Genomic DNA, 26,237 nt, shown 5'->3' with positions numbered 1-26,237 from the left:
TCGATCTTCGCATTCCCTGACACAATTCGAAGCTCGCAGCTGGCGACAACACTACACAACCACACGAATCCTGGGTCCCAATGCACGAATCCCATCAGTCAATTGGAGCGCCGCAACAAGGAATCGTCGCTAGAACATGGCGACCAACGAGCCAACCTCCTCAGTCGCGCCGGTGATTGCGGCGACCGCGCCCGCTGATGAGCCACCGAAAGATGCATCCAACAAAATTGATGGCGGCGACGACTCAGATTGGGAGTACGAGTACTCGACCACAGAGACCGAGGTCAGCTGTCGCATTGGAGCGAGCAGGAAGATGCAATTGCTGACCATCTCAGACATACTACCTTACTGTCGATCTCTCTATCCCACAGCTTCTGCGGCGCAAACGGAACATGCCAGTGTCAGGACGAGGCGGATATCACTACAAACACTGGGCAGGCCCTACCACCAGGAAACCCGACGAACCGAAACACCACCGCATCATGTCAGAGGACGACCAGAATGATGACGAGCCGGCAGACGAGCCCGAGGACGATGAAGAGATCGATCAGGGACAGGCGGACCGGATTGCAGACAGCTACGACGCAGACTTTGAATCTGAACAAGCTGCCGAGATCCAGATCTTAGACCTGCACTCCGACAAGCCCATGTTCGCGTACAAGGGCAAGATCTTTGAGGGACAGTGGACGCGAAATTTGGGTACAGAAGTAATATTCGCCGAACACGAGCACGAGGATCCGATTCCGGCTCTGCGACATCTTCCCGGCGGTGTCGACATGCTGGCGGCCAGCTGGTCGAGGATCAACACAACGGAGAAGCGCCTCGAGCCAAAGCACGAGGCGGCGGCGAAAGACGACCCCCTCAAGGACATCAGAAGGCAACACGGAATCCATATCCCGATCACGGCAGACAAGACGGGCGAGCGCAAGCGTCAAACGAGGTTTCTGGAGAATTTAATGGCTTTAAAGGTCAAGAGAGGCGAAAAGGACGAGGTCACGGTGTACGCCCACGCCGCGCCGAAGCCGACGGACATAGGTTCGAACAGCCGAAGGAAAAGACGGAAGCCGTTGCCGGATGGACCAAAGAAACGTGCAAGCCGGGGCGGCGGCGGTGTCCGCGGGAGAGGTGGCTCTTCCGCATTGGGAACGGGTGGTTCTGATCGAAATGAGCGACAAGGCAGCAGCGTTGCAGAGGCTGCGGCGACCTCGCGGGATGGGGCAGCGTTGTCCACGCCAACGCCGACGACATGGGCGAACCTAGATGGACAGGGCGGGAGAGCGGAGAAACGTTCGGGCCCGAAAGATGACGACGAGGCAAGCGACAACGAGTATGAGGACGACGACGAGGATGGCGGAAATTTGGAGTAGTCCTCGTCAGGAATGCATCCCTCAATATGGGATACGAGTTTCATCGGACCATACAAACTTTGCGTTCGCGATGGTATATCTCGCAATCCGAAATCAGCGTATGCTGTTGCCTGTTGGCAACGATGAATGAAGATGGAGCCCAGATATGGCGAAGCCTCGGATGAGACGGTGAAACTATGTGACAGCCGTTGCGAGGCTCTACTGTGGTAGGGCCCCTTCTCCGGTGCCGGGCTCTCCTGGGCTGGCACATGGAATTTTGGGAGAGACATGCTTGGAGGCATGATGTGGTCAGGCTGACGAGAGGTCCCGGGGAGACTCGAACGGGGCCGTAATGTGGCCTCGGCAGCAGTGCGAGCACGGCTAAACATAGAGTTGATGAACCATGATCATCCAAAAGAGTCCTGCGACACCAGCGCTGGTCTACATGAACTATGGAAGTACTGTCCGCCTCGTGAGAAATACATGGGCTACAAGCTATTGGCCGCTAGGAACGGATACTGGTGCCGGTAGGCAGTCAGCGGGAAAATCGGAGATTAGTTGGGAATACTTCCAGAAAGATTGTCTTCCTTTCAAAACGGGGGAGATGGGCTTAGAAGAAAAGCCTCAGAATGGAGTGTTTCCTACTACTTACATAATAGCTCACGGGTTTCGGCAGATGGCTAGTGGCCCTGTGTCTGCAAAGTCATCCCGGCACGTCACTCAGGAAGCCCACCCGCCCACTGCCAGCTCACATGGGGACGGGGAGCGACTTTACTGAAGGATACACAACAAGACGACTCGTGATGGATGGTGGCTACAGGGATCGGTTGCTTGCCGTACTTTAGTCATTCAGCGATATAGGTAGAGGCAGTGGTACGGTGTACACTACTGCGTACGGATACATCAAGAGTTAAAGACAAGGCGCGAGTAAAGGCAGGGCGGTGGAGAGAGTCAGCAGCGTGCGGAACTGGAGCTTTACTCCTCGTGGGAATCTGCAGGGATCTGGTTGGTCTCGCAGATCGCTGAACCCTCCCGGTCTGCTGCCTGCATGAGGTACCTGGAACCTGGAGCCATTCCCTTCCTCTTTCTAGAGAGCATAGGCGGAGAGATACCTGCCTCATCTGGGCGATCATGGTAGATAATGCATGTATCTTTGCTCTAGTCAGGAAGTGTACCAACATCTTTCTAGTGCCCCCGTTACAAAGTACTCTGTACGGATACAGAAAAGGATTCAAAGAAAGAAATTCAGATCCCTTGGTCGGGTGGCGGGCTGCATCAGAGACAGACCCAGCCAGTAGTGGAACATCCATCCGCACCCCCCTCCAATCCCCTCCCGTCTGCCGTCCTCCCACGTCCAGGTTCATGGCCAAATCCAGCACGAAGTATCCGTAACCGTACGTCCCTGATGATTGATGCCCTTGCTTCCCTGCTTCCTGCGGGTTGCTGCCGCTGTCGCTCTCGCCGTCCGCCGCCCGCGCATACCGCTGACCGCATACCGCTAGGTTCCGTCCCAAACTCCAACCCAAAGCTTCCTTTTTACTCGCACTGCTCAACTCTTTTTCCCTTCACACACTTGCGCCTAACAAACTTTCTCTGTCCAACAACACAAAACACTTGACCAAGGGGCCTCAGCGTCCGACCGGCCATGCATATCCGCTCGCACCTCCCACCTTCGACATCTCAATAGTAGACTACACCCTACATGTACACTTGGTGATGCTGTGCGAGACCCCGCTGGCTTTCGCAAGACGTGCCGGCATCCCGAAGCCCCTCCGAGCCATCACTCAGCCTCCATAACTGCGAATAGCATATTACCAATCGATCCCGGCGCCCTATCTTATACCGGCAACCTTTGGAGACTCTTTTGTTATTCTCACGAACCCAATTCCTATCCTGCGAGGCCTGGAGCCACCAACGAACTTATCCGATGTATTATTTACGCCGCTTCACCATTTTCCTCGCCTTCTTGGTGTCGGTGTCGTTCCTCGCATGGTTCCTGCCCCGCTACCTCAACCCAAACCCGCCAGACCCGGCGAAGCAGCGCGAGGATAAGAAATGGGTCAGCAGCAGCCCCTACTGGCTCGATCGCCAAGCTTGCCGTTGGCTGAGTCTTTGCGGCGTTCATCATCTCTCATGGGATCCAGCTTCTCTCTTCCCCTACAAGAACGACTCCGACGCCGGTGATTTGCGGTTGGAACTTAGGTCACTTGATGGACGCCATTCTGGGTGGGAGACGGCTCCCAAGAAGCGCTCGCCGCGGGACGACAAGGAAGAGAGGAGGAAGGTCTTGAAGGAGATTCCCGACTACGTTCTCAAGTATGCGCCGCTAGTCCACCTCTACTCGGGCGAGAACTTTTGGCCCGCCGACATTGCGGAACACATTCGGCACATGACGCCCTACTTGGAAAAGGAGGCGTTGAACCGTTCCCTGATTCTGTCGGATTTGCACATGCTCAACAAGGAGGACGGCATGGTCTACCTCACCAGCGATGACGATGTCGAACAGAGACCCGAATGGCTGCACAGTCATGTTGGTATTCCTGAGCCATGGAATGATGATGAGGACGACGGCGACAAGGAAGAGACGCCCGAAAGCCCAGTTGGGGACTCTGAACACCCACGACATCACACTGAGGATACGACGTGGTTCGACGTATCTCGCGATCACCCCGTTCACCGCATCTCGGACCCTCGTCGCTACCCACAATTCCCAGAAGGCTCCGCCCGCGCCGCCGGCTTCCAGCACCGCCGCCGAGACCAAGGCCAGAAGCCCATTCCCGATACGCCAACCCACAAGCCCGATCAGGAAGGCTACTCAAAGGCCCCAGCCGTTCTCGTCCTCGTCGACAAGGGCTCCGGCATCGTCGACGCTTTCTGGTTCTTCTTCTACTCGTACAACCTCGGTCAAATGGTCCTGACCATTCGCTTCGGCAACCATGTCGGCGACTGGGAGCACTGCATGATGCGGTTCGAGAACGGCGTGCCCCGTGGCATCTTCTTCTCCGAACACGAGGGCGGCCAGGCTTACACGTACAACGCCGTCGAGAAGCGGGGCGAGCGTCCCGTCATCTACTCCGCCGTCGGCTCCCATGCCATGTACGCGCAGGCCGGCGAGCATCCTTATGTCCTGCCCTTTAAGATGCTCAAGGACGTGACCGACAAGGGACCCCTTTGGGACCCGTCAAAGAACGCTTATACCTACTGGTACGACTATGTTCAGGATCTGGACGAGGACCTCGACGACGACCTCGATGACGAGGTCGACGTGGCTAGCGGCCACCGGAAGGAGAACCCCACCAGTCTGTTCCCCACGGCCGAGAACCCCGACGCGCCGACGTCATGGTTCCATTACGCCGGCCCTTGGGGCGATAAGCTCTACAGCTTGGCCGATATGCGCCAGTGGCGCTTGTTCGCGCAGTACCACTACGTCTCCGGGCCGTTGGGCCCAAAGTTCAAGCGGCTCGATCGCGAGAAGCTTTGCATTACTACCCGCTGCCGGATCCTGGATAGCTTAAAGCCTGGACAGACGTGGTATAGTTAGATGATTTTCCTTTTTTCTACAAGTAATGGTATAGATGAATTAAAGAACAATCAAACCTCAATGGAACAATTTCATATTTAATTGATACCTTGCATGCAACATTATGGTGAGTGCACTGGTGAAGAGGATCGCTTCGATGAGGAACCTACACATGTGTGACATATGCCCTCATTTCCAGAGAGCTCAACAGCCTCGGTAAGGTCCTCTGATCATATGTGTAAAGATGGGCGCATGTGATACGCAACTGTACAGAATACCAAAGTTGCAAAGTCCTTCTCATCTACCTGTATCTCTGCGCCTACTCCTTAGGTATCTATCTATCTGTCTCTCCTAAGAGCCAAAGCCTCCTTGCTGTATACAAACCGGTTCACAAGTCTGGTTATAGAAACTTGGGATCGAAACGAGGTTGTCATAGAGAGATTGGTTGTTAGCCAGCCCCGGCCAGTGCCTTCCTACATCCGACTCCCCGACCGCTTCCGACGGGACAGTTCGGCGCCGCTCCGATCCAAATAGCACCACCGACCCGACCTCATGCACGGCTCATGTGGACACACCCGTTTTCTATTGTATAGGTCTCTCAGACCTTGTCATGTTTCTTCGTCCGGTCACGAAATGCCTTCCAGAAGATCTCAGGTAAGGTACCATACATATGAGGCAGCAAGACTATAAGGGCCCCCGTGTCTCAAGTGGCAGCCTTGCCCGTCGATAAATAGACCAAGGTTCTGCTCTTGTTCCGTGCCTTGTGATGTTATACGCCGGCCTTATCGGAAATCTTAGTGGACCCGTGATTCGTAAAACTTCCAGACGGTCTTTGTTATTCCTAGTCGAGACTCGGGGTCCAGTATAACTAACTCCTCAGATGCTCCAGAGCCCGTCCCGGCAGGAGGCTACTCGCACGACAGTACGGCCACAGGCTGACATCTGTTGATCTCGGCGTTCTTCGCCAAAAACCTCTCTGAAGGGACAGCATTCAAATCTCTGGAGAGTCAGCTGGCCAAGGTAAGTCTGATGGGTTTAGCCAAGCCCGAATCAGGCTCCAAAATTCAAGTGTGGTATCCGCCATCCGAAGAAGGTGGTTTGCAAAGTCTATAACATCAATATAGGGAGAAATAAGACGATGATATATCCTCCTAGAATACCTGGTAGATTCGCCAAAAGATACAAAAAAATGAGCTACCTGTGGCATTATGTAGGACCACCAAATTCGAACTCGCAACCTCTGCAGGACCCAGTTACACGTTAATACTTCCTCCACTAGGTCGTATACACATTCAGGCGGTGCTCATACCTTCCATCTGAGAATGTTTGTCCTATAGATCCATGGGTCGAATGATCGTGGTGTATTCGTGGATGTGTATTCCATACTGCATGTGCCGCATTCTAGCTGGTACCAAGCACTGAAGGAACCTCATCACCTCATCGTTCTGTCACTTAACTTTAGAGCCTGTAAGAGGATTCCCTTTGAGACAGCTTTCCTGGCTGAAGTCATGCTATCTTATCTTCAAGAACTCAAGTCGACTCTAAAGATCGCTAGGTTTCCACAACACCACCTCAACATCATCGATGTGAAATCAATTCAAATTGTGGAGTTACTGTATAGTCAGCCTAGCCATACCGGTCGAAAACCTTGGATTGTTACGAGATTCTGCAGCCGTCTCAAGCTCAACATAATGCGTCCAGACGCGGCTTTTCCTTCTAAGAAACCCCCTACGTACAATCCCCTGTATGCAACCTCGATTACTTGAACAATTTTTTGCCAAGTCACATCATTCACGGAAGGGAATTTCAGCATTGATGATCTTTGAATGCTGACTTGCAACTTGCAACTTGCAAGTCTAAGCCAAATCCTTTTGCCAAGACATGCAATCAACCATGACTCGAGATAAAGGCTTCTCGGGTTTTTGTATGTAGCGACACGCCGACTTCGACTACAGTATCAGGAAGTAGTATATTAGAGTTCCTTAGAGCCCAAGTTCAGCTTCTTAGGTATTGATATTGCATGTTCAGCCAAGGAGAAAGGCCCAGTAACTTCTAGATTAGAGGACGTTGTGACAAGGGGAAAGGACTCGCTTACACTGTTCTGTAGATAAATTAAACACTCTTTTCCACTCAGTTGCGGGCCCGCTCACTTGAAATCTCATTAAAAGTCTGTAGCTTAGGCTATCTAGAGTTAGCTTGTGGGGTTTGGATTCATTCATAACCATAGTGCCGGGATGTCTACTTATGGAGTGTGAGCTTTTTCTCACGTGCCTGATCCAAGACGTACTTAAACCCTCCTTCCCCAAGACATGAGAGAGGCATACAGCGTAATATTCAAACTATCCTGAACACCCAGATACCTCGGATCCTCGAAATAACCATGAAGCTATCCGTCCTTGCCGGCATCGCCCTCTTCAGCAGTTCAGCTTTTGGCTTGATGAGATGGGAATGTAGACAGACACCGAACTCTGGCTGGGGCGTAAGTCGCAACCTCATCTTCAATATTCTTACGGCCCTCATTCTCTCCTTCTTTTGAGTGCAACTAGCATGATTCGATCAAGACTAACTTCTGAATCCCATAGGCTTCGAACTGCTCTCCTGATGACCAACGTCAGTGCACGACTTCGGCGTGTAACAGTAACGTGAGTCCTATCAATTGAAGATCGCGCGTGCTACGAAAAAATGCTAAGTAGTATAAACAGTGTCAGCGTGGTGCTCCTTGGAGCAACGCCCGCGGATATGCGTAAGTCCTATAGCGGCTTCAACTGTTGCCCAGCGTTGTGTACATACTGATGATGCTTGGTTCACTACAGCAACGTAGATCTTGGGGATGCTTGCGACTGTTACTGCTGGAATTGATAAAGGGGCGTATAAGCCCAGTCGGGGCAGTGTATTTTGAGTCCAGATTTTGATCAACGATATGATAAAGTTCCGGCCTCCATCTCAGACTTGCTTGACAGCGACGATATCAACATCTCGATGCCCAACTTGGACCTCCAAAGCAATGTCTTCTCTTGATGAAAGCGCACGCGATAATCTCAGTTGCCCGTCAACAAACACGTTCCATGTCCCAGGCCCCAAATTCCTCAGAACAGGCTTGATCGTCCTCGTCGAACCATCCCACGACCGCACAGTAAGCACCAGCATCCTCTCCTCCTCGCTCCAATCTCCACGCAAGAAGTCAACACCATCAGTCAACGTCACCGCATCAACAAATGGCCGCATCGAGACGTCTTGCGCGGTCCAAGGTTGCTCCCAGATAATCTTCTGCCCGTCCTCCACGTTCAACCTAGCGTACCCGATCGCTGCGTTGCCGGAAAACGGGTCCATGTGCGTCCACCTCATCTCCTCGTCAAACGGCTCGTCGTTGCGGGGGTAATACAGCCCGCCGCGCTCCCACTTGGGCCCCAGCTTCTCGTCTGCGTATTTGAGCAACGCCGTCAACTCGGCGTTCTTGCCCAGCTCAGAGAGCCACTGGACGGTATACCCAAACGTGGGCTTGGTATACGGAAAGCCTCCCTTCTTCTCCGCCTCAGCCTCCTTGGCATTCCGCACCGCCCGTTGGAGCGTCTCGCGCGAGTCTGGCGCTGCGCCGTCCTCCTTGACCAGCTTCCTGAACTCGTTGCCGACGACAGGCGGGTTTAGGCGGATCTCACCCCCTTCCGTGTTGGTGACGTACCCGAGGACCTGGTCTTCGTAGTGAGATCTCACGACGGAGCCGTTCCACGAGTTCATAAAGGCTGAGCCCCAAGCCGTCCACGCGGGATCTTTGGGGCGAATAGTGAAGTCCTGCTTAACCATCCACGCGTCAGGCAGCAAGCCGTCGGAGCCGACGAGCCCTTTCTTGTCCCATGCTGCTTTGTACTTTTCAAGGACGTCGTCTACGACCGAAGTACCCAGGCGAGCATCCCTCAGACGTATTCCGATCAGCTTCCAAAACTAGTCAGCTCATAATTTTCAGTTGTCACCGAAATACATATCGGTACTTACAGGAAACTGGTTGCAAACCACAAATACCATATTCGGCTCACAACAGACTCCAATCCATCCGTTCCCCTCCATCTCCTTGAGGATAGCATCCTGCAAGCTACCCGCATCATACGAGAACTTCTCCGGCCCCATCCCAAAAAACAACGGATTCCACAAAAACTCCAACGACCCCGGCCTCTCAAACTCGTCATCATCAAACAACATCCCATACAACGCCACCATCACCAGCAAATGCCCGCTATACATGATATTCTCCCTCACAACAGGATCAGCCCACGGCTTCCTGAGCTCCTTCAGGTCCGGATCGGTCGCGATTCCGGCCATGCTCGTGGTGAACCAGTACGCCCACACGGCGCGCAGGAGCATCTTGTGGATCGTCTGGCGCATGAGCGTCTTGTAGACGCTGCGGAGGGCCGGTTGGCGGTGGAAGTGCGCGGCGCCGGCGGCGTAGGTCATGGTCGCGAGCTGGTAGCGGTAGGCGTCGAGGAATTCCTGGAGGGGCTCCTGCGAGCCCATGAGGTTCCAGTCGTTGTCGGGCTGGGTGACGAGGTTGTGGAAGTGGCGGAGGTGGCCTGCTTGTTCGCGTGTTAGTTTGGGGTGCTTGAATAGGTCTGGTGCTTGTGGCTGGTGCTTCTGCTCTTCGCTCGTCATTGTGATGGTGGTGGTTGAAGACATGGCTACGATTCGGTTCGGTTTGCCGCGAGGCGATTGGTACAACGGCGACAATAATGATTTCGAGTCTACAAAGGCGCGAAACCGCTACATTCTGCCGATTACATTGCTTCTGTATGGATGCGGCGGACTTCATCAATAAATCCAAAAGATTCACGGGTTTCGGGTTTGACACGGGGCTACCCGCCCCATGATCGGCCGTAAGAAGCCGGACTACACCGGACCGTGGACACCGATCAACCAATATCAGACGAGGACCAACTTACGACGACCTAGAAGGAGTCGAAGGAACACAATGAAGTCTCCATCCTCGGCTCTACTCGGCAGGGGTGTTGCATTGCCCGAGCGCCCGGGAGACTCGATATCTTGCTTCCTGTTGGAGGAAGTGATTCCCGCGGGAGCGAACTTTAGTCGTAGTCGAGCGGGGATATGTCTCCTACAGGTTACGGGTAGCATCCTTCTCGCTGCTCCCCTCATTGGCTGCATCTTGTCTGACGAGTAGGATTTTTGTTGCCTAAAGAGGGTAATCGTAGTTCTAGCGACCAATCGAATGCCGTTGTGGAGGTTTGAGCCGTCAGTCATAAGGAATCCCCTCTACAATAGTTCGGGCCGGGCACTGCCTCTTTGGTAATTGTGATCCAGCTTCTCCGCGAGGAGGTTTATGTGTGAGATGATATTTACTTCAGGAAACCTCACGTGGACTTCTCAAATCTCATCAATGAAAGACTCCTGGATTCTTATCTGCAGGTCAAAGGGTGGTCAGAAATAGATAGAAAAGTAAGAGGGCCAAATATAGACCATTCTCTTTGGTGCTCCATGATACCACTGCAAACACAATTTTACCAGCTATGGGGTTTTTAGAACCTCACTTGATTGTCTTCAAGGATCAAAAGCACTTGTTTGCAATGCGATGGAATAATGCAACTCCTGAAGTGTCCCTATTGGCAAATCCTCAACCCATGACCAAACTCCAAGTGCAGTCCCAAACTCCGTCCAAAGCCTTTTTACCCAGTCCATCATTGATCTTGGGTGTCCATTATTGCAAACTCCCAAACAATTCAAACCGTAGTTCTGCAATACCACCATCATCAAACACGACTCCTCACTCAAACTTGCCCGACCCAAAGAGACCATTAACAGCCTGGTGTCTCCTCTCAGCACCCTTCCACTTCCTCGCCTCCCTCCTCTTCTCATTCTCCTGAATCGCCGCCCGGCGCTCATTCTCTCTCGCCAAAGCACTAACACCAGACTTCTTGCTCGCGTTCTTCTTGATCTTGCCATCGTCGCCGAAACCACCACCGCCGCCGCCACGAGCAGAGAAAGCCGCGGCGCCGCCGTTGCTAGCTCCGCTGCCGCCGATACCACCACCGATGCTGCCGCCACCACTACCCTGCGAACTCAACACGGACGAGTTCGTCGTCGCGCGCCGGAGCAGTGCAGGGACCCTGAAGCTGCTGCCGCCGCTAGAAGCCGAGGCAGCGGCGTTTGGCATAGCAAAGGCGAGCTTGGAGGACGTGGTCGACATGTTGGAGGATGACTGGCGTTTCATGGTGAGGCGGTCGACGACCACCTGGCGCGAATTGGTGCGGCGCGGATTCTTGCCCGGGGAGCGCTTCTCCTTGTTAAAGGGTTGCGCCTCCTCGTCGTCCGCATCGCTGTCCGAGTGCGGGTCCGTGGCGGGAATCACCTCGTTCAGATCCTCCAGCAAGCTCGAGACGGACTCGCGAATCTCGCCCAGGTTGGAGGGCCTCTTGCCGTCCTTAGTCCTGCGCGCGTTGGTGGTAAATGGCACGTTGGCGGCGTTGGAGGCGAGAGGTGCAAGTTGCGCTCCAGGCTGGCTGTCTGGGACAGTGGTCTGCTGCTGCTGTTGCTCCTGAGACTGCGAGTCCTCTGTCTCCGTCGGCTCGGGCGCGAAGTCGAGGAAGTCCATCTCCTCGTCGCTGCCGCGGTCCTCGATGGTGCGGAGGAAGGCCTGGTTGCCGGGTTTCTCGGCAATCTTTTTGATGCGCTCATCGGCGAAGAGGGCCTGCTGCATCTTCTGGAACTGGCGACGCTTCAGACGCCGACGTGCCTCGCCGCCGTCGTCCGAGTCAGAGAGGTCGTAGTCGGCGCCGCGCTTGCGACGGAGCATACCGGTTGTGATGTCGTGGAACAGCTTGTCGACCATCTTCTCATCGCTCTGACGCTCATTATCACTGAGAATATCGTTAGCCAAGAACATTGTGACCAAGACAGGAATCACTTACGCGTGAAGAGCAGCAAGCTTGCGCTCATCATCGGCGGTCATGCCGTTCTCGTCGTCAATCATCTCCTTGACGGAGGCAGCATCACTGTCGTCGTCGCTGTCCTCACCATCCGCACCTCCGAGTCCTGCATACTCATCCTCAGACTCGTCGGCCTGTTCCTCCACCATTTCCTTGGCCTTGCTCTTCTTGCGGTTGTACTCCTCCGCCTTCTTGAGCTGCTTCTGCTTCTTGACAGCCTCCTTCATGACATTGAAAGCTGTCGTCTTGAAACCGAACTCGTCTACTTCGGGACTGGCCCTGGAATCCTCGACATCTTCGTCGTCCGCGGCAGCAGCTACGACGTCAATCTTGCGACGCAGTTTGCCCCTTCGGACAAGGGGCGAGTCCTGCACCGATACGACCTCGGTGTCCCTGTCGAAGACCATGGTATCCACGGTCGAAGGGGGCGGCTCGACGAAGCGCTGCTTCAGAGGTGTGTAGTCTTGCGGTCCTGCATCCTGAGTGGCATCCATAGAAGTTTGAGTGAACGGGTCGTCGTCGCGCAGGAGGCTGTCAAATCCACGCGCTTGGGATTGAGTGAAGTGTAGGTGTACGCCCTCTGCGGAATCCGGCTGCGTCTCGGCTCTCTGAGTGTCGCCACCCTGGCTGTCGAGAATCATGCTGTCGTTTTGTTGAGTAAGACCCATCAAGTTAGAGTCGGGGAGGCTGTCGAAATCTGGCATAGGTGATTGAGAGGGGATCGTGCCAGCAGCCGCCTGGCTGTCGTCCATTGTACCAGCGAAGATCTGGGTGAGACCCAGCCCAGCGGCTCCTGTAACGGGCAATCCGGGAATGAAAGTCTTCTTTGCAGAGCGCAGTACCGAGGTGGGAACGGCGGGTGATTTGGTGTTGGGTGCAACAGGGGATTGTTGAGTTGCAGTCCTGGGTCTAGGCGTCGCCTCGATTCTGTCCTCGTCTTCATCATCCGAGATGACTTGGCTCTTCTTTGATCGACGGATGTTGCGCGTGGGAAGACCCATGTCGTCCTCGGACTCGGGATCATTCTCGACTTTTTGGGCATCAACCTCGGCCTCAGGGTGTTCTGAGCCGCTGTCATCAGCTTCGTTGTCGAACAACGCAATACCTTCCATTTCCACCTCGGAGCCATCTTCTTCATTTCCATCGACATCCTCGTCTTCAGAGCCAGACAGCTCAAGCTCGATCTCAACGCCTCCCTCCGCCTCCTCCTCGGAACCGTCGTAGGACTCATCGTCACTGTCGTCCCAGACGTCGAGCTCGCCATTCTTCCTCTTCTCCTTCTTCTCCTGCTTGGCAGCTGCTCTCTCGCGCTCCATAATTTCTTCGGCTTCCCTCCTGGCGCGAGAGACAATATCCTCAACCTCTTGCATCTCGCGTTCACGCTCCTCGGCAGTCTGCACGACGATGCCCTTCGATTTGAGGTACTCGAGACGCTTTTCGCGCTCGATCTTGGCTTGTTGGCGGGCGCGCTGCTGTAGCGTCATCTGCAACTGAGCCGTGGTGATTGTTGCCTTTTCGTATTTCCTCTTCCTCTCCTTAGTGGGCGATCCCACCCGAGCGAGGCGGCGCAGATTTAGTAGAGATCGAGATGCATCTGCCTTATTTCCCGGAGCCCTATTAAAGATAGCGTCAAATTTGCCGTTCTTAGCGATGGCCAACTCGTTGTCGTCGTCAAGGTCGATGACTGCATGGTTGACTGAGACTGAGGGCAACTTAATGCGGACTTGACGTCTGGGTTTGACATCCTTGACGACAGTTTCTTCAGGAGGTGCAACGGCCTTGCCCTTGCCCTTGTCAACTCTTCTCGATGCCTCGAACACGTCGTCGAGAGAAAGCATGTCGCCGCCGTCATCGAAGTCAATAGTTGGCTGCGCGATAGTCGTGGGCTCTTGGACCTTGACAGGGGAGGCAGCCTTGGCGACAGGCGGGGAGCTAGGCGGTGTCTCGGGATCCTTCATCTCAGCGTCGGTCTGGTGCGCTGAGACGGGTGTGGTAGGGCGGCTGGAGCTCGACAACTTGGGGTCAGACTTGGGTTGAGCTCCAAAGTTGAACCGCTGGAGGAAATCCGCCTTTGTGAACTTCTTCCTCGTCTTGGCCTCGTGGGCAAGCTGCATGTTACGGGCCATGCGCTGTGTCTCGCGAGCCATCTCCTCGACGGCCTTCTTCCCAGCCTTCCTCGTGGGCCGAACGGCCTGGCTGAGCTTTCGGCCGCCCTCGTCATCAGTGATATCGGAGACGTTGCCAACGTCCTCATCGTCGTCAAAGAGGTCGACGTTGCTGACGGGCTCGCGTTCCATTCGCTCGGCGCGCTTCTTCTCCTCCTCGGCTTCGCGTGCGAGTCTCTCTTGTTTCTTGCGCTCGACGAGTGCCTGGAATCTGGCGTTCTTTGTGATTGCGGGGAGGGAGTCTGAGTCGGAGGCGTCGTCTGCTGTTGTCGCGGCAGTAGGTTTCACAGGTGATTGCCGGTCCGGAGACACGAATAGTCCAGGACTCGACCGCGCCGCTGGGCTCTGTGGTGGCGGCGGAGTAGTGTGTCTATCCTGCTTCCTTTGCAGCCGCCGCGGTGCTACCGGGATGTCGTCTTCCTCATCCACATCACCCATGGTAGCGTCCTCGTCCTCTTCGTCATCGTCGTTGCTGGAGCCAAGTCGTCTTTGGATCCGGTCCATGAAGCTCTCGGGCTCGTCCTCTGCGTCTGAAGGCTCGGCGCCGCCCTTTAGCTGGGCAGCGAGCCGTCCTCTGGGGCGAAAGACGACTTCTTCTTCCGAGTCACTTGCCTGGGTGGCTTGTGGTGGTGATTTGCTCTTCTTGCGGGTCTGTTTGGGTTCATCGTCTTCTGAACTGGTGTCAATGGCAGCCAAACGGGCTTCCATTCGTGCCTTCATCGTCTCTGGCGCTGGGCTCGCGCTGGGGGAGCGCGATGCGGCCTTCTCAGAAGCCATGGTGAGTTGTGGGTGTAATTATAGTGAGGCAGGAAGCCGGGTATCAAAAAACATAGAGACCAATGTGAAGTTGCTTGAAGTGCGATGTATTTGCAGGTACCAATATTGCGTGAAGAGTGTTTTGGTAGAGGTGAGTGTAGGGTGGTGGGTGGTGGTGGAATTAGTGGAGTGAAAGTCAATTAAGAGCTCTTTGACGCGTCTGGCCGACGCGACGTGTTGGTGTGCGCTACCTGTGGGACGAGACGGGACGGGGGCTTATCGCGAAACGCGGCACCACTAAACACGCCGATAAGAACCGCTAAAGTGACACGGGACCCACCCGGAGCTCACACCGGCCGGAGCTCTTATCGATAAGCGCAGTGTAGATGGTTTCGGTGACCTCACTTACAACCTGACTGAGGTGAGGAGCACCTATTCACTGAGAATCGATAATACAGGGAATCTTGGAGCGCAAAGTTGTGTTGAGATACTACTTGTGATTCATCAACTTCTTATGTGGTGTCTATCTCAGAGTCGTGAATACGCAGGAATGAACACTCCACGAGAAGCCTATATACCCCCTCTCAACTCCATTCCTGTCACCAGCACAGCAGGTGCCCGTCTAGGTCGGCGGGTCAGGTCAAACTGACTGGGTGGTGGAATAGTTTAAGGTCAACAATCAAATCGCCAACCAGCCTACTCGACGACAGGCTAAGCGCATACGAGTGCCCAAGTTCGAATCCCAGCATGAGCACCCAGAGATGTAGCCCCCAAATCGGCACCGGGGGGGTGAACTCTACTTGGAATCCTCTTCTACATCAGTATTCAATTGCAGCCGTAGACTGTTATGATATTCATGACTTTACTATCGCTTTGAGGGTCTTCACTCGACCATCTCTACTTCCCCCCCTATCCAACCAACCTCCTCCCTAAATCTCTCCTCTTCAACCCAGGCACCCTCTCCCCAACCGACTTTGCAAACGTATCCACAGACCACGCCCTACCATCATCGTTATACCCAAAATCCAACACATAATACCCGACCATGACCACCAAGATCAACGGCGCCGACGTCACAAAGTACACCCAAAACAGCTCCCCGCCAGGCCCAAACGGCTTCTCAATCGAAAACACGGACGCCGTATACGCCAGCGGGATGAATACCAACCCCAGCAGCGTCACCGCCTTGGTGCTCTTGGCCTCGCGGATGCTCCGCTGCTGCTCCTTATACGCCTGCCTGTTGCCTGTGATACCCGCCAGCCCCGTCACCGCCGCGTTGAGCATCTCAGTCCGGTGACGTAGTTCCCGGAACCGGAGGTGCAGAAACTGGAAATCTGCTGAGCTGTCCGACCAAGCGGTGACGTTGGATCGCTCCGGCCCCGTTCCCGGTCCCGGCACCGACCCCGGCTGTGGTGGTATACCGATGGGCGGCGCAGTGGATCCCGTCGCTGGGGTTTGTGTCGGCGACAAGGGGATCCCGAGCTGCAGCATAATCCCCTCCACGTCCTCGAGATACTCCCCCGTCCGCCTCTCCCACCCCTGCATATCGCTCCAAAGCGCCTCGACCTTGGTCATGGGCAGCTTCGCGAGGTCCTGCTTGCGCGTGAGACCCCGCTGCACCGCCGAGAGCGTCGCGCGCAGGTGCTCCGTTTGCTTTAGCAGGTGCGAGGCCACAATCTTGCTCACAAAGACGTTGACGACGGATTCGGGCTCTGTACTATCTACCAGCCCCGCGTGCGTCTCGAGGTAGAAGGCGAGATCGTCGAGCATGGAAGTCCGCGGGGGTCCGCAGTGATGGTGCTGGGTACCCCTTTCTCTGACGATGCTGATTTGCGATTCTTCTGGGACGAAGTCGAGGTAGCCACCCTGGTAGGGCCAGGTCTTGACTTGGTGCTCTATTTTGTAATTTTCTCCTGTTCGAACGCTTCGTACCGGAGGATCACAGAGTACGAGGCCTACACATCATCAGTATCAAGAATAAAGAGTCAAGTATGGCCGGCAACACTCACAATCCCAACCACCACCTTCACTCCTCCTCGACCAAACACCACACTTCCTCCTTACAACACCCACATTTAAAAACCGATCAAACTCGTCGTCGGGCGAATTATCCCACTGAAACTCCCTCGAGACCCCAATATGCCGCCCTGTCGCGGCGCACACCCACCGAAAACTCGTCGGCCGCGTGTCAAACGTCACGACCTCGTAGTACTTCATCTCCACGTGCCCGCGGCTCCGAACCACCGACGGCAGCTGCGCGCCGTCGCTCTCGCCCGTCCAGTTGACGTTGTGCACGACCACGCGCTCGTGCTCGACGAAGACGGAAGGGTGTAGTGAGAAGTGGTGTCCGAAAACGCCTGCGAATCCGGGGCCGAGGCCTTGGAGGATGTAAATGTTTTGCTGGTCTTGCTGTCCTTGCTGTGATGCCGTGTTGTTGTGGAGGTGTGTTTCTAGGTCGACTGGTGACTCAAAGTGTGCTGTTCTGGCGAAGGTGCCGTTGTCTCCGAGGCTGAGCTTGACGACTCTGACGCCGTCGTCTGTGAAGGGGATGCGTTGGATTTGGGCCTTGGGGTCGCGCTGTCTAAGTCGAGGGTCTGAGGAACACAGGGGCCGGACAAAGTCGTCGTAGGCGCCTTCGGCAAGCCACCCTCCATCTTTCTCCATGTCGATCAATTGAGTCACGAAGCAATGTTTCTGGATGATCAACTGTTAAATGATGAACTGGGTATGCTCAATGTGAAGATCGAGACTACGGTAAGCAGACAGCAATGAACGAGCCGTGAATGAGGCGCTGACAAGAGTCACTATCTAACCTCAACTTATGAGAATTAGCTCTGGGTTGTGGGGTATTTGAGTAACTTCAAGATGATGAAAGCAAAGCAGGCTGCCGTAGGATTCTTCGGTCTACGTAGCCAGCGGCTGAGATATGGCGGGATAGAAGTGCAGTCACGCTTCCCCATCCGCCCTGAATTGAAGCTATAGAAAAGTGTCTTTGCCCGATTTGGACACCGAGCGTGGCTTTGCTCACTCCCGACTTTCAGGCTGCCTGATAGGTACGAGTATCACCCCTCACCTTACGCCAATAATAATTCCTACGCTTGCGCGCCCTTCGAAATTAATTCAACTTCTCCAAGGGTAGTTCTCTCGTAAAAGATCCAGGCGGCGCAGTGACAAACATGCCGACATGGAATACTCCTCGTCTCTCGACTGCCTTAAACTAACAATTGCATGCTCCCAAAATGAAGCAGCTTACTCGATAACATTAACGAAAGCTCCCAACTCCCGACTCATCAATCAAATATTTAGTGTTTTCTCAAGCGTTGTATTGGCTCTGTGCCTTGATCGCCTCGCCAATGTTGATCCAGTCGAGCTTTTGTCCTCAGTCAGCCTCACACAAATAAGACATTGACGCCATACTAGCACGGCCAACTCGTTGCCCAAAAAAGAGAGAAACTTACCAAAACGACATTCGCTGTCCTTCCCCACATCCCTCTACACAAGTTGACCTGCTTGTCAATAGACGACAAGGAATTCGTCTTTGGCGCCTCAATTTGATTGGGGATCTTGATGCCTGCGAAGAGCTCGATGTCGAGGAAATGGTTGACAAGGTACATGAAGCCATTAGGGTCGACACCCTGTGGCCGGTCGATGTTGCAGTTGGGAAAATCCGCGTTCGTCTCCCCGAAGGGAGTCTCCCAGTAGTACTGGAACTCATCGAGAATGTAATCGACTTTGCTCGTGTCGGCGTGATAGTCTGTCGTACTCAGTCACTGCCAGATGGCTTATAAAAGGCGGGTGAAGACATACCCATGAAAACGACCAGCCTCGTCCCGTCGTCAATCAGAGTCTGAAGTGTAGGCCACTGGTCTATAGCCACTTTGTCCCCAGGCTTGAAGACGTACTTATCCAAACCGGTACTCTTGAAAGTGTCGCCAAATTGCGTTACCGGCATTGCGTCAATGTTAGTGAGAAGCAAGGTGACCACTTCACGCGGATGCGCCTCCATCCAAGTGTCTATCTCTTCGAGATACTTGGACAAGGGACCCGAATCTAACAGAGCGCAGTCCGTATGGCACATCTGGATCTGCCCATCCTTGTTCTGGGTCTGAGCTTGTAGGAAGCGTACGCCGAGATCGAGCTGGTCCGTTACCGACACATATTGATTGTGGGCTGGAGTGATACCAACAAAGGCACTGTTGTGGGATCCGACAAACGTCACGTCAGAATACTTCTTTGCGCAGAGAGCGTCGTTGCCGTTGCAAGCCGCCGCGGCGACAACGCCTACAAAGGCCGGCAGAAAGCAAGCAACACGCATAGTGATATGGTAATGATGGACAACGATGGAGACATCAGGATCGTCAACTTCTTGGGGTCACCAATAGCTGGTATATAATCAAGGCAATCAAGCACAGCAATCTTTCAGCCATCAGGGGTCTGGCGATAGCTTAAAGTGACATCTCGGACGAGCTGGCGAATCAGAAGTCATATTGGACACCTGCCAACACTCTGGACGAAGACCTTGGGAGGCCAACACTCCGAATGTGGAAGCGTGTGTTGGTTTAGAGCTGAATGACCCCTCGTAATGGAACGGTCCGACATGTGAGCGATGGCACCCAAGAGCCATGCCTCTGCGGACTGTTGCCATCGAAGTGACGGCTCGTGTTCGTGTGATTGGGTCATGGCGTGTCCTGGAGATCAGGCAGGTGGGATTAAGACGGAGAGGGGTTCTCGAAGGCTTGAGATGCCTGTCCAGACGGGCAGCTTTGCCACATCCATCAGCCAGTTAGTAGGGATGGGTTCTGCGATTGCAGGCCTATACGCTCAACCGTCTATGGGCAGACGAACTTGCCATCAACGCTTGGAAGCGGGACGTGAAGGGAATAGAAGAGCAGTTATCGTTTTCTTGGCAACGGGATAGAGTCAACGTGGTCGGCATTTCAGGGCTTCGAAGGCGTTCTGGATCAACGATGATTGGTCTTTCTGGCCCATGGCTGCCAGCTTCATGCGCCACACCTCTCCTGTTGGAGGACGTTGTTGTTGGACACGGTGGATTGGCTGATGTGAGAGGAATCGAAGAAAAGAGGTCTGCTTTAGTCGTTAGGTGAAACATGGAGGTTGACGAATGACGGTCTCGGGTCGGGAGGCTTCGAAAAGGGCGGGTGGCGGCAGTCATCAGGGCCCGGCAGGCGCAGAGGGGGGCCACTGGGGGCTGCAAAGGCGCTAACGCCGGTAGTGGCAGGGGCCGTTCAGGGGAGAAACTCTTGGTGGGCAGCTGGCATCCACACTTGCTGACCTTATTCGCTGGGGCCATCTGCAGCTCTATGTGGCTGCACTCTTCTCCTGCCCTCTACGGCAATGTGATCTTCTCCCAAGAACAACGTCACGAGAGACCTAGTTGCAATTACAACCTTCAGAATCGACAACTTGACAACCTCGGTCACTGCCGTTCTCAAAGATCCATCATAGAATCATCTCCGTTCGCACACGTGGTTCACCTTCTTGCCTTGGTCCGCCCACGAAGATTGAGGTTACACAGACTCTGGCTATGTCCAGTCTGTGGCCGTGTTCACGATACTTTCTGCTCGGCAGTGACTACTGTACATGTGCCTACAGTCGGCTGGGCCGTACCAAGACTTTACCTAAGAAAATCCGCACATCTCGGGATGATTCTAGCTTCATGACAGTCTGAACTTGTGAGAAACGTCACTCTTGGCGGGCAGACGTTGAGAACGAGACGAGCCACACGCGATTGTCGTCTAGGCGCCTACGCGAAAGCATGCACGGCTCACTTTCGACTATAATTGCTCTGCTATGATGCTCCAAAGCAAGGGGATCTGGACGATGATCCTTATGCCGCGCTGAGAAAATGGGTTCCTTACCGAAAGTCGAACAGGGGTTAGTTCAACCAAGGTGTTTACCAGGCTCAACACCTTTTGTCAGGAAATCGTCGCAACTGAATCAGAATTCGCGCTATTCGTCCCTTCACCACTTCAGTCTCCGTCTTATGGAAGCAATCTCGAGGCGCAGCGCTCTTCGTACTTCGGACGAAGCCAAGACATGCAACCTTACGAAAAAGTCCTCGGATCGTGACAATGAGATGCTAGCAACGGCCAAAGGAGGCCCCCTTCGTCTTATTTGTCCTGCTAGCCTTCACCGATGGACCCGTTCTACCCGATAGCTCCGTTCATGTGCTACACGAAGCTAGACAACCTTAACGAGCTTCCGGCAGTCGTTTTACAGAGTATGTCCATTTCAGGGCAGAATGCCTCGGTCACTTTCTGTTCCCGGTCCTTGTGAGATCCTTGGCCGGGCTACCCTGATCATCGTCGAACACACCGACCCGGACTTTGGGGTCCATGGTACGCGTACAACTTGACGAACGCGTTGAACCCAACGATCTGGTTCTTCATCTTGCCACTGCGAGCTGGGAAAGATTTGTGTATCTGAAAACACGGGCCGGGTTTGAAGCAATAAGCACGATGTGGTTGACGAAACTCATCCGCATATCGCGGAAGAATTGCACTGATCGATGGGGAGCCTCAACGCTGGTGAAGTTCGATGAAAAGACCGTCTGGACACCGAATGCGAGAATGCGATGATGCAGCGAAGGAGTTCACAGATCACCATGGCTTCCAAACCCGACGAGCGCGCAGCCATGACAATTCATGAGACAAGCGAAATGGAACCCACCATGACCAGGTCGAGGTCTGGGGATCACCAAAACTAAACAAACTCAGATTGCGACCCATCGAGGCTGCAGATTTCTCACCTGTGTCGCAAAAGGGAGCTAGGTGGCCTGCACAGCCCTCAGAACAAGCATATCCGCCGATCGACGTCATCCCCATTTGGTTATGCTTGCTTTCTTGCGCGGCGGATTTACCGGCAGATCCCCCTCCTCAGTTCCTCGCACCAATGAGTTCGACTACACCACCTTGTCTACCTTGTCCCCCTTGCCGGGGCCCTCAGTCGGCTAAACTGCGCAGAGGGCAGAGGGGGAAGGGCAAAGGGGGAAACAACCGTGCGCATCGTGGACGAAACATGGAATTCCTCCGACGTCCGAGTTCGTGCCTCTCTTTGCCTAGAGTTTCGCCAAGGGCTGTCAATCGGCTCGTCGAAGGCTTGTCATAACTCGAGTCGAGACGGCATCCCATTGCCGAGCTTTCGTCCCGCCTACTGGTCCTGCCAAGCCACGTCAACGGCCGGCTGGAAATGTCACAACGTCACGTCGTTCACGTCTCTTCGATGACGGTTCGAAGTTTGTCGTGAACTTTCCTCTGGTCAAGATCCCACCACCTCGGACGCAGGTAATCTAACTTCGATGAGTAATATCGCCCCAGCTCCCTATGGAGAAAGGGACCACAATCTAAGTCTATCCGTCTTCTTTCCGAAGACCGAAACGAAAGCGGAGTCTTATCTACCTTGTGTACAGATAGAATCTCTGCCTACGCACTCTCAACTTCTACCTCATATGTCCTTCCGCCTCTGAGTGGAACCCGGCCACGGTGCGTCGAGCTGTGTCGAGAGATCCGGGGCCCTTACCCAACAAGGCATGGTGGCATGGCCTCGACGCTCTCCCGTACTCGGAGTATGGAGACCTGAGGGGCGCCCACTTGCCTCCCGGAGCTTCCTGAACACGAATGGAGACGCTTCTCTCGCGAATTCCGTGGTGTTTGGCCCCGTCTCAACCTCCATCAGAATCAGTCAGCGGCGTATCTGGCCCAAGCTCGCTGGTCAGGGCCAGCGACCTCACACGCCTCACGTTTGAGGATCTACACCATCCTAGCGTCGTTCTCAAATCTTTTGCAGAATGACATGGGATGGCCCTTGTTCTTCCCAGGAACGCTCCCGCCGCTAAACCTTGTCCGACATCATCGTCGCCCTCATCGACGCCGAGCCCCAAACAACCGTGGAGACTCCTTAGCCTTACTCCTGAAGAGAGCCTCCTCGCTTCCCCACAACTATGATTTTCAGAGATCTACCAATCGGGTCCGATATCACCAATAGCTTGTTCCTGCATAATCCATTCTCGCCGTCTTTGCCGGAGGGAAACTGGACTCGGTCTATGTAACTCCCTGGCGCGTGGCGTTTCTCTCTCGCCTGGCCATCGCTCAGGACCCGCAAACCCCTTCGAAACGATCGTAAACCAATCGCATCTTTGGAAAACTCGTCTTTGCTGGTGCACACAGCCTGCGTCGTCCAGTCGTCAGATCAATGCTTCAACTGATCTTTCGTGAGAAGTCAGCGGCAAGATGCTTCACTCAGGAGAACGACGCAACGGCCGCAATCCCTGGTCTTGGGAGATGGGCCCGTAGTTTGCCAAGCCCCATCAAATGTCTCCCAAGACTGTCCAAGACCTGTCATCCAGAGTATCGACAAGTTTGTATAAGAATCACTCGCATGTCCGGTCAAACTTTCATCTTTTCCCTTCTCATCAGCATCTCATCTTCACTTCAGCCTTCTTTCATCTGCCTTTCTTTCCGACACGAGCCCGGAGCTCCTACACGGCCTTTTACACTTTAATAGTACACATTCTTAGTTTTACTCAACTTTCACCAATCTTTTCAACCGCCAAAATGAAGTACGGCTCAGCTCTCCTCCTCGCGGCTTTCGCTGCCACCAACGTCTTTGCCCACGGTGTCATCGACGGTGTTCAGGGTGCCAACGGTGTCAACCTTCCCGGTCTTTCTTGTAAGTCAACAAACCAGATTTAGACACAAGAGCTTCGACTAATACTTTCCAGTGATCGATGACACTCCTCGTGACTGCGCCTCTCCCCGCTGCGGCTCCGAGGCCGATACCTCCATCATCCGTGACCGCGAGCTCGGCACCGCCAAGGCCTCCGCTCTTGGCCGCACCCAGGGTGGTGGTCCTGTCGATGCCGCCGCCATGATGCAGACCTTCATGAACGGTGCCGCCGGCAACACAACCGCCACCAAGGCTGCCCGTGAGATCCACGAGGCCAACCTCGCCCGCCGCTACGCCAACATTGCCGCCCGCCAGGCCGGCAAGGGCACCAAGACCCCCAAGGGCACCGTCGAGACTGGTGTCAAGGCCGCCACCGGTATGGCTGCCCAGCAGGGCATGCCCACCACCGCCGACGACGGCACCATCTCCATGACCTTCCACCAGGTCAACCAGGACGGCGCCGGCCCCCTCAAGGCTGACATTGACGGCACCTCCGGCGGTACTGACCCCGCTGCCTTCAAGACCGCTGAGGTCACCCAGAACGTCCCCGGTATCGGTATCGGCGGTCTCTCCGGTGCCTCTACCATGGACTTCCCCGTCAAGGTCCAGATGCCCGCCGGCATGACCTGCGACGCCAACGTCGGTGGCGCCAGCAACGTCTGCGTCGCTCGTCTTCGCAACGCCGCCCTCGCCGGTCCCTTCGGTGGCTCCGTCGCCTTCACCCAGTCCACCGCCGCCCGCAAGCGCGCTGTCGAGTTCAACCTCAAGAAGCGCTCCGAGCGCCGCTCCGCCCGCGACTTCAAGGCCTAAAGTGGTTTCGCACTTTTTCCGAGCATCGGACAAGTAATTTGCGCACGGCTACGCAGCAGGGAGGGAAGAAGGTCGCCATTTACATATTTCGATGTCGACAGATTGGTTCGATCGAGTAACCCTGCCAGGGGCATTGGTGCTGCGATCTAACAATCGTCGAACGGGGGGGTTAAACAGTCCAAACAGACTGAGTTCTGGCTTCATTGCTTGCTACTCTCTCTCTCTCTCTTATCATTGCATTCCATCCTTTATATGATATCCTGTGGATACGTTGGGAATTTGTCTATAGTCCTGCTACATAGAAGTGTTGATGAAACAACGATGCTTTGTGGTTCTTGAAATTGTTTTATCAATCTACTGGTTTCTGTGATCTCGAGCTTCCACTACCATTCTCGCAAATAGGAGAATATGGCTTTCCTCATCGATCGGACCCCAACGAGAAACTACGCCGGATTTCGAGAAATAAGCATCCCGTTCACAATGTCACTGCCAGCTACGGGGTGGAGCAAAACGGGCGGAAGTGGGAGGATCTGCAACACTCCCGCGGAAGCGCCTGCACGAGGCCGAGTTTTACCCACGTAGATCCTGCTGGGTGGTGGCCTGGCTTACGCAACGCCACACTCTCTAGAATGAACCTACTTACTACTCATCCCCCCAGGGACCTATGGAGATTGTGATTCAACTGGCCTCTAGAGCATATTGTGACCCGGGGATTTCGTCTCCCACAATGGAAGTTGCTTCCGGTTCGAGAATTATTCAGTCCTTCTCAGCGTTGTGTTTGCCCGGTGGCCAATGTGAGGTTCGGATGTGTAAGATGCGTGTAAAAGAGCGTGAGTCGACTCGGCGAACCCGGCGGCCCTCCCACTTTCCACATACTTTCGTCTGAACTCTTTGATGCGGCGTGCCTGGGCGGTGCCTGGGCTGGCGTCATCACTATTGGGAGGTATGCTGTTCTTTTCTCCTAGACGCACCCTTCTCACATCGAAGGAGATTCTTTTCTAATGGCTGGCCACGTTTTCATCGTTTCGCAAGTGGTTGAGAAAGATCCGTTATTCGGATACGAAGTGCCATCTTTCAGGTCTTGACTATGGGTCCAGGTATGAATGGGAAATATCTCTGAATACATTTGATTCATCATAAGTATTACTGGCGCCTTCAATGGACTGAACCAATAGTTCGTAAGGTGACCAAGGTTCTAGAAACACCCCCTTCTTGAACCCACTCACCCTCCGGTCCTCCGGGCGCGAGCACGGATAAAAACTCCAGAAAGCCTCACTTAATTCTAGAACATAGAGATGGTGGTTGGGGGCGTGAAGTGAAGAAAGTTTTTCTCCCACTGGAGATGGTGTGGTATACGTCAGCGGGAATGCCGGGCATAGCAGGAGCGGCGGCTACCCTCTTATTATTCTTCCCTTTTGACTTCCTGTTGAATGCCGCGCGGCGTTGGGGTGGCATGTGTCCCGTTCCTGTGGGTGTGTAGATTGAGAGTTTCCGAAATCCAGAATGACCCAGAATGGTGGGAATTACCTCGGAGTTCCGAGGTTCGGTTCCATCTCCTTGGGTCTTTTTTCCCTTCTTCTACCTATCCAGTTCATCTGCGCGGATTTGGAATGTCTGCGAAATTTCCTACAGAAGAGCGGATGGCGTGCAATGTTTCATGGAAGTTTGAGAGACACTCGAGATGGGATTTCTGCCAGCCCCAATTCTCTTTCTTTTCCGGATTCGGAAATACGGGTCCGCCGCTGAGAACCCCCCACTCGGCTTCCGCACATTGTTTGTGGTCCGGGGCCCCGGGCCCGGTGGGTGGGATAAGGAATATGGGGGAAGGAGGGGGAAAAAAAAGAAAAGCTCTGATGGTTTGAGTTGTTTTCTGCGGAGAATATGGCCAGGCTTATCGGGTTGATTCTGTACCCCGGCGGAGATCTCGGAGAGTTTTAGTTTCTTTGCCTTTCGTGACGAACGGATTTCGAGGATGCGTTTGCGGTGCATGGTATTACGATTCAAGTAGGACAAGAGCCGCATGCGTATG

General features: G+C 54.3%; 8 protein-coding genes across 8 annotated transcripts; 4 read left to right on the top strand and 4 right to left on the bottom strand.

Moving 5' to 3' along the window:
- Nucleotides 1-136: 136 nt before the first annotated feature.
- Nucleotides 137-1,367, top strand: BDZ83DRAFT_752402 (uncharacterized protein; the record flags this gene model as incomplete). Its single annotated transcript, XM_060514199.1, has 2 exons — nucleotides 137-283; nucleotides 336-1,367. The coding sequence occupies 2 exons, from the start codon at nucleotides 137-139 to the stop codon at nucleotides 1,365-1,367; spliced, it is 1,179 nt and encodes a 392-aa protein (XP_060364709.1).
- A 1,541-nt stretch (nucleotides 1,368-2,908) lies between these two features.
- BDZ83DRAFT_730950 (vacuolar protein sorting-associated protein) lies at nucleotides 2,909-4,968 on the top strand. Its single transcript, XM_060512857.1, has one exon. The coding sequence runs from the start codon at nucleotides 3,274-3,276 to the stop codon at nucleotides 4,885-4,887; it is 1,614 nt and encodes a 537-aa protein (XP_060364708.1). The 5' UTR covers nucleotides 2,909-3,273; the 3' UTR covers nucleotides 4,888-4,968.
- A 2,278-nt stretch (nucleotides 4,969-7,246) lies between these two features.
- BDZ83DRAFT_752400 (uncharacterized protein) lies at nucleotides 7,247-7,725 on the top strand (the record flags this gene model as incomplete). The annotated part of the gene is made up of 4 exons (XM_060514198.1): nucleotides 7,247-7,345; nucleotides 7,449-7,508; nucleotides 7,569-7,609; nucleotides 7,680-7,725. 4 exons carry the CDS (start codon nucleotides 7,247-7,249, stop codon nucleotides 7,723-7,725), a joined length of 246 nt encoding a protein of 81 aa, XP_060364707.1.
- On the bottom strand, nucleotides 7,480-10,076 carry BDZ83DRAFT_622117 (uncharacterized protein). The gene is made up of 3 exons (XM_060508311.1): nucleotides 9,795-10,076; nucleotides 8,857-9,431; nucleotides 7,480-8,796 (listed from the first exon to the last, which is right to left on the bottom strand). Exons 1-3 carry the CDS (start codon nucleotides 10,012-10,014, stop codon nucleotides 7,810-7,812), a joined length of 1,782 nt encoding a protein of 593 aa, XP_060364706.1. The 5' UTR covers nucleotides 10,015-10,076; the 3' UTR covers nucleotides 7,480-7,809.
- Nucleotides 10,077-10,184: 108 nt separating this feature from the next.
- On the bottom strand, nucleotides 10,185-14,856 carry BDZ83DRAFT_671713 (MRC1-like domain-containing protein). The gene is made up of 2 exons (XM_060511127.1): nucleotides 11,775-14,856; nucleotides 10,185-11,723 (listed from the first exon to the last, which is right to left on the bottom strand). Exons 1-2 carry the CDS (start codon nucleotides 14,732-14,734, stop codon nucleotides 10,631-10,633), a joined length of 4,053 nt encoding a protein of 1,350 aa, XP_060364705.1. The 5' UTR covers nucleotides 14,735-14,856; the 3' UTR covers nucleotides 10,185-10,630.
- A 663-nt stretch (nucleotides 14,857-15,519) lies between these two features.
- On the bottom strand, nucleotides 15,520-17,676 carry BDZ83DRAFT_622114 (uncharacterized protein). The gene is made up of 2 exons (XM_060508310.1): nucleotides 16,723-17,676; nucleotides 15,520-16,668 (listed from the first exon to the last, which is right to left on the bottom strand). Exons 1-2 carry the CDS (start codon nucleotides 17,375-17,377, stop codon nucleotides 15,623-15,625), a joined length of 1,701 nt encoding a protein of 566 aa, XP_060364704.1. The 5' UTR covers nucleotides 17,378-17,676; the 3' UTR covers nucleotides 15,520-15,622.
- Nucleotides 17,677-19,056, bottom strand: BDZ83DRAFT_699809 (PLC-like phosphodiesterase). Its single transcript, XM_060511419.1, has 3 exons — nucleotides 18,521-19,056; nucleotides 18,172-18,467; nucleotides 17,677-18,083 (listed from the first exon to the last, which is right to left on the bottom strand). Exons 1-3 carry the CDS (start codon nucleotides 19,026-19,028, stop codon nucleotides 18,027-18,029), a joined length of 861 nt encoding a protein of 286 aa, XP_060364703.1. The 5' UTR covers nucleotides 19,029-19,056; the 3' UTR covers nucleotides 17,677-18,026.
- A 4,230-nt stretch (nucleotides 19,057-23,286) lies between these two features.
- BDZ83DRAFT_752395 (uncharacterized protein) lies at nucleotides 23,287-24,208 on the top strand (the record flags this gene model as incomplete). The annotated part of the gene is made up of 2 exons (XM_060514197.1): nucleotides 23,287-23,401; nucleotides 23,454-24,208. 2 exons carry the CDS (start codon nucleotides 23,287-23,289, stop codon nucleotides 24,206-24,208), a joined length of 870 nt encoding a protein of 289 aa, XP_060364702.1.
- Nucleotides 24,209-26,237: the final 2,029 nt, after the last annotated feature.

Source organism: Colletotrichum acutatum, assembly GCF_030867785.1.
Source record: "Colletotrichum acutatum strain CBS 112980 chromosome Unknown BDZ83scaffold_49, whole genome shotgun sequence".
Lineage (NCBI taxonomy): Eukaryota > Fungi > Ascomycota > Sordariomycetes > Glomerellales > Glomerellaceae > Colletotrichum > Colletotrichum acutatum.
The sequence above is the reverse complement of the archived record's forward strand: the minus strand, read 5'-3'. Positions and strand labels throughout refer to the sequence as shown.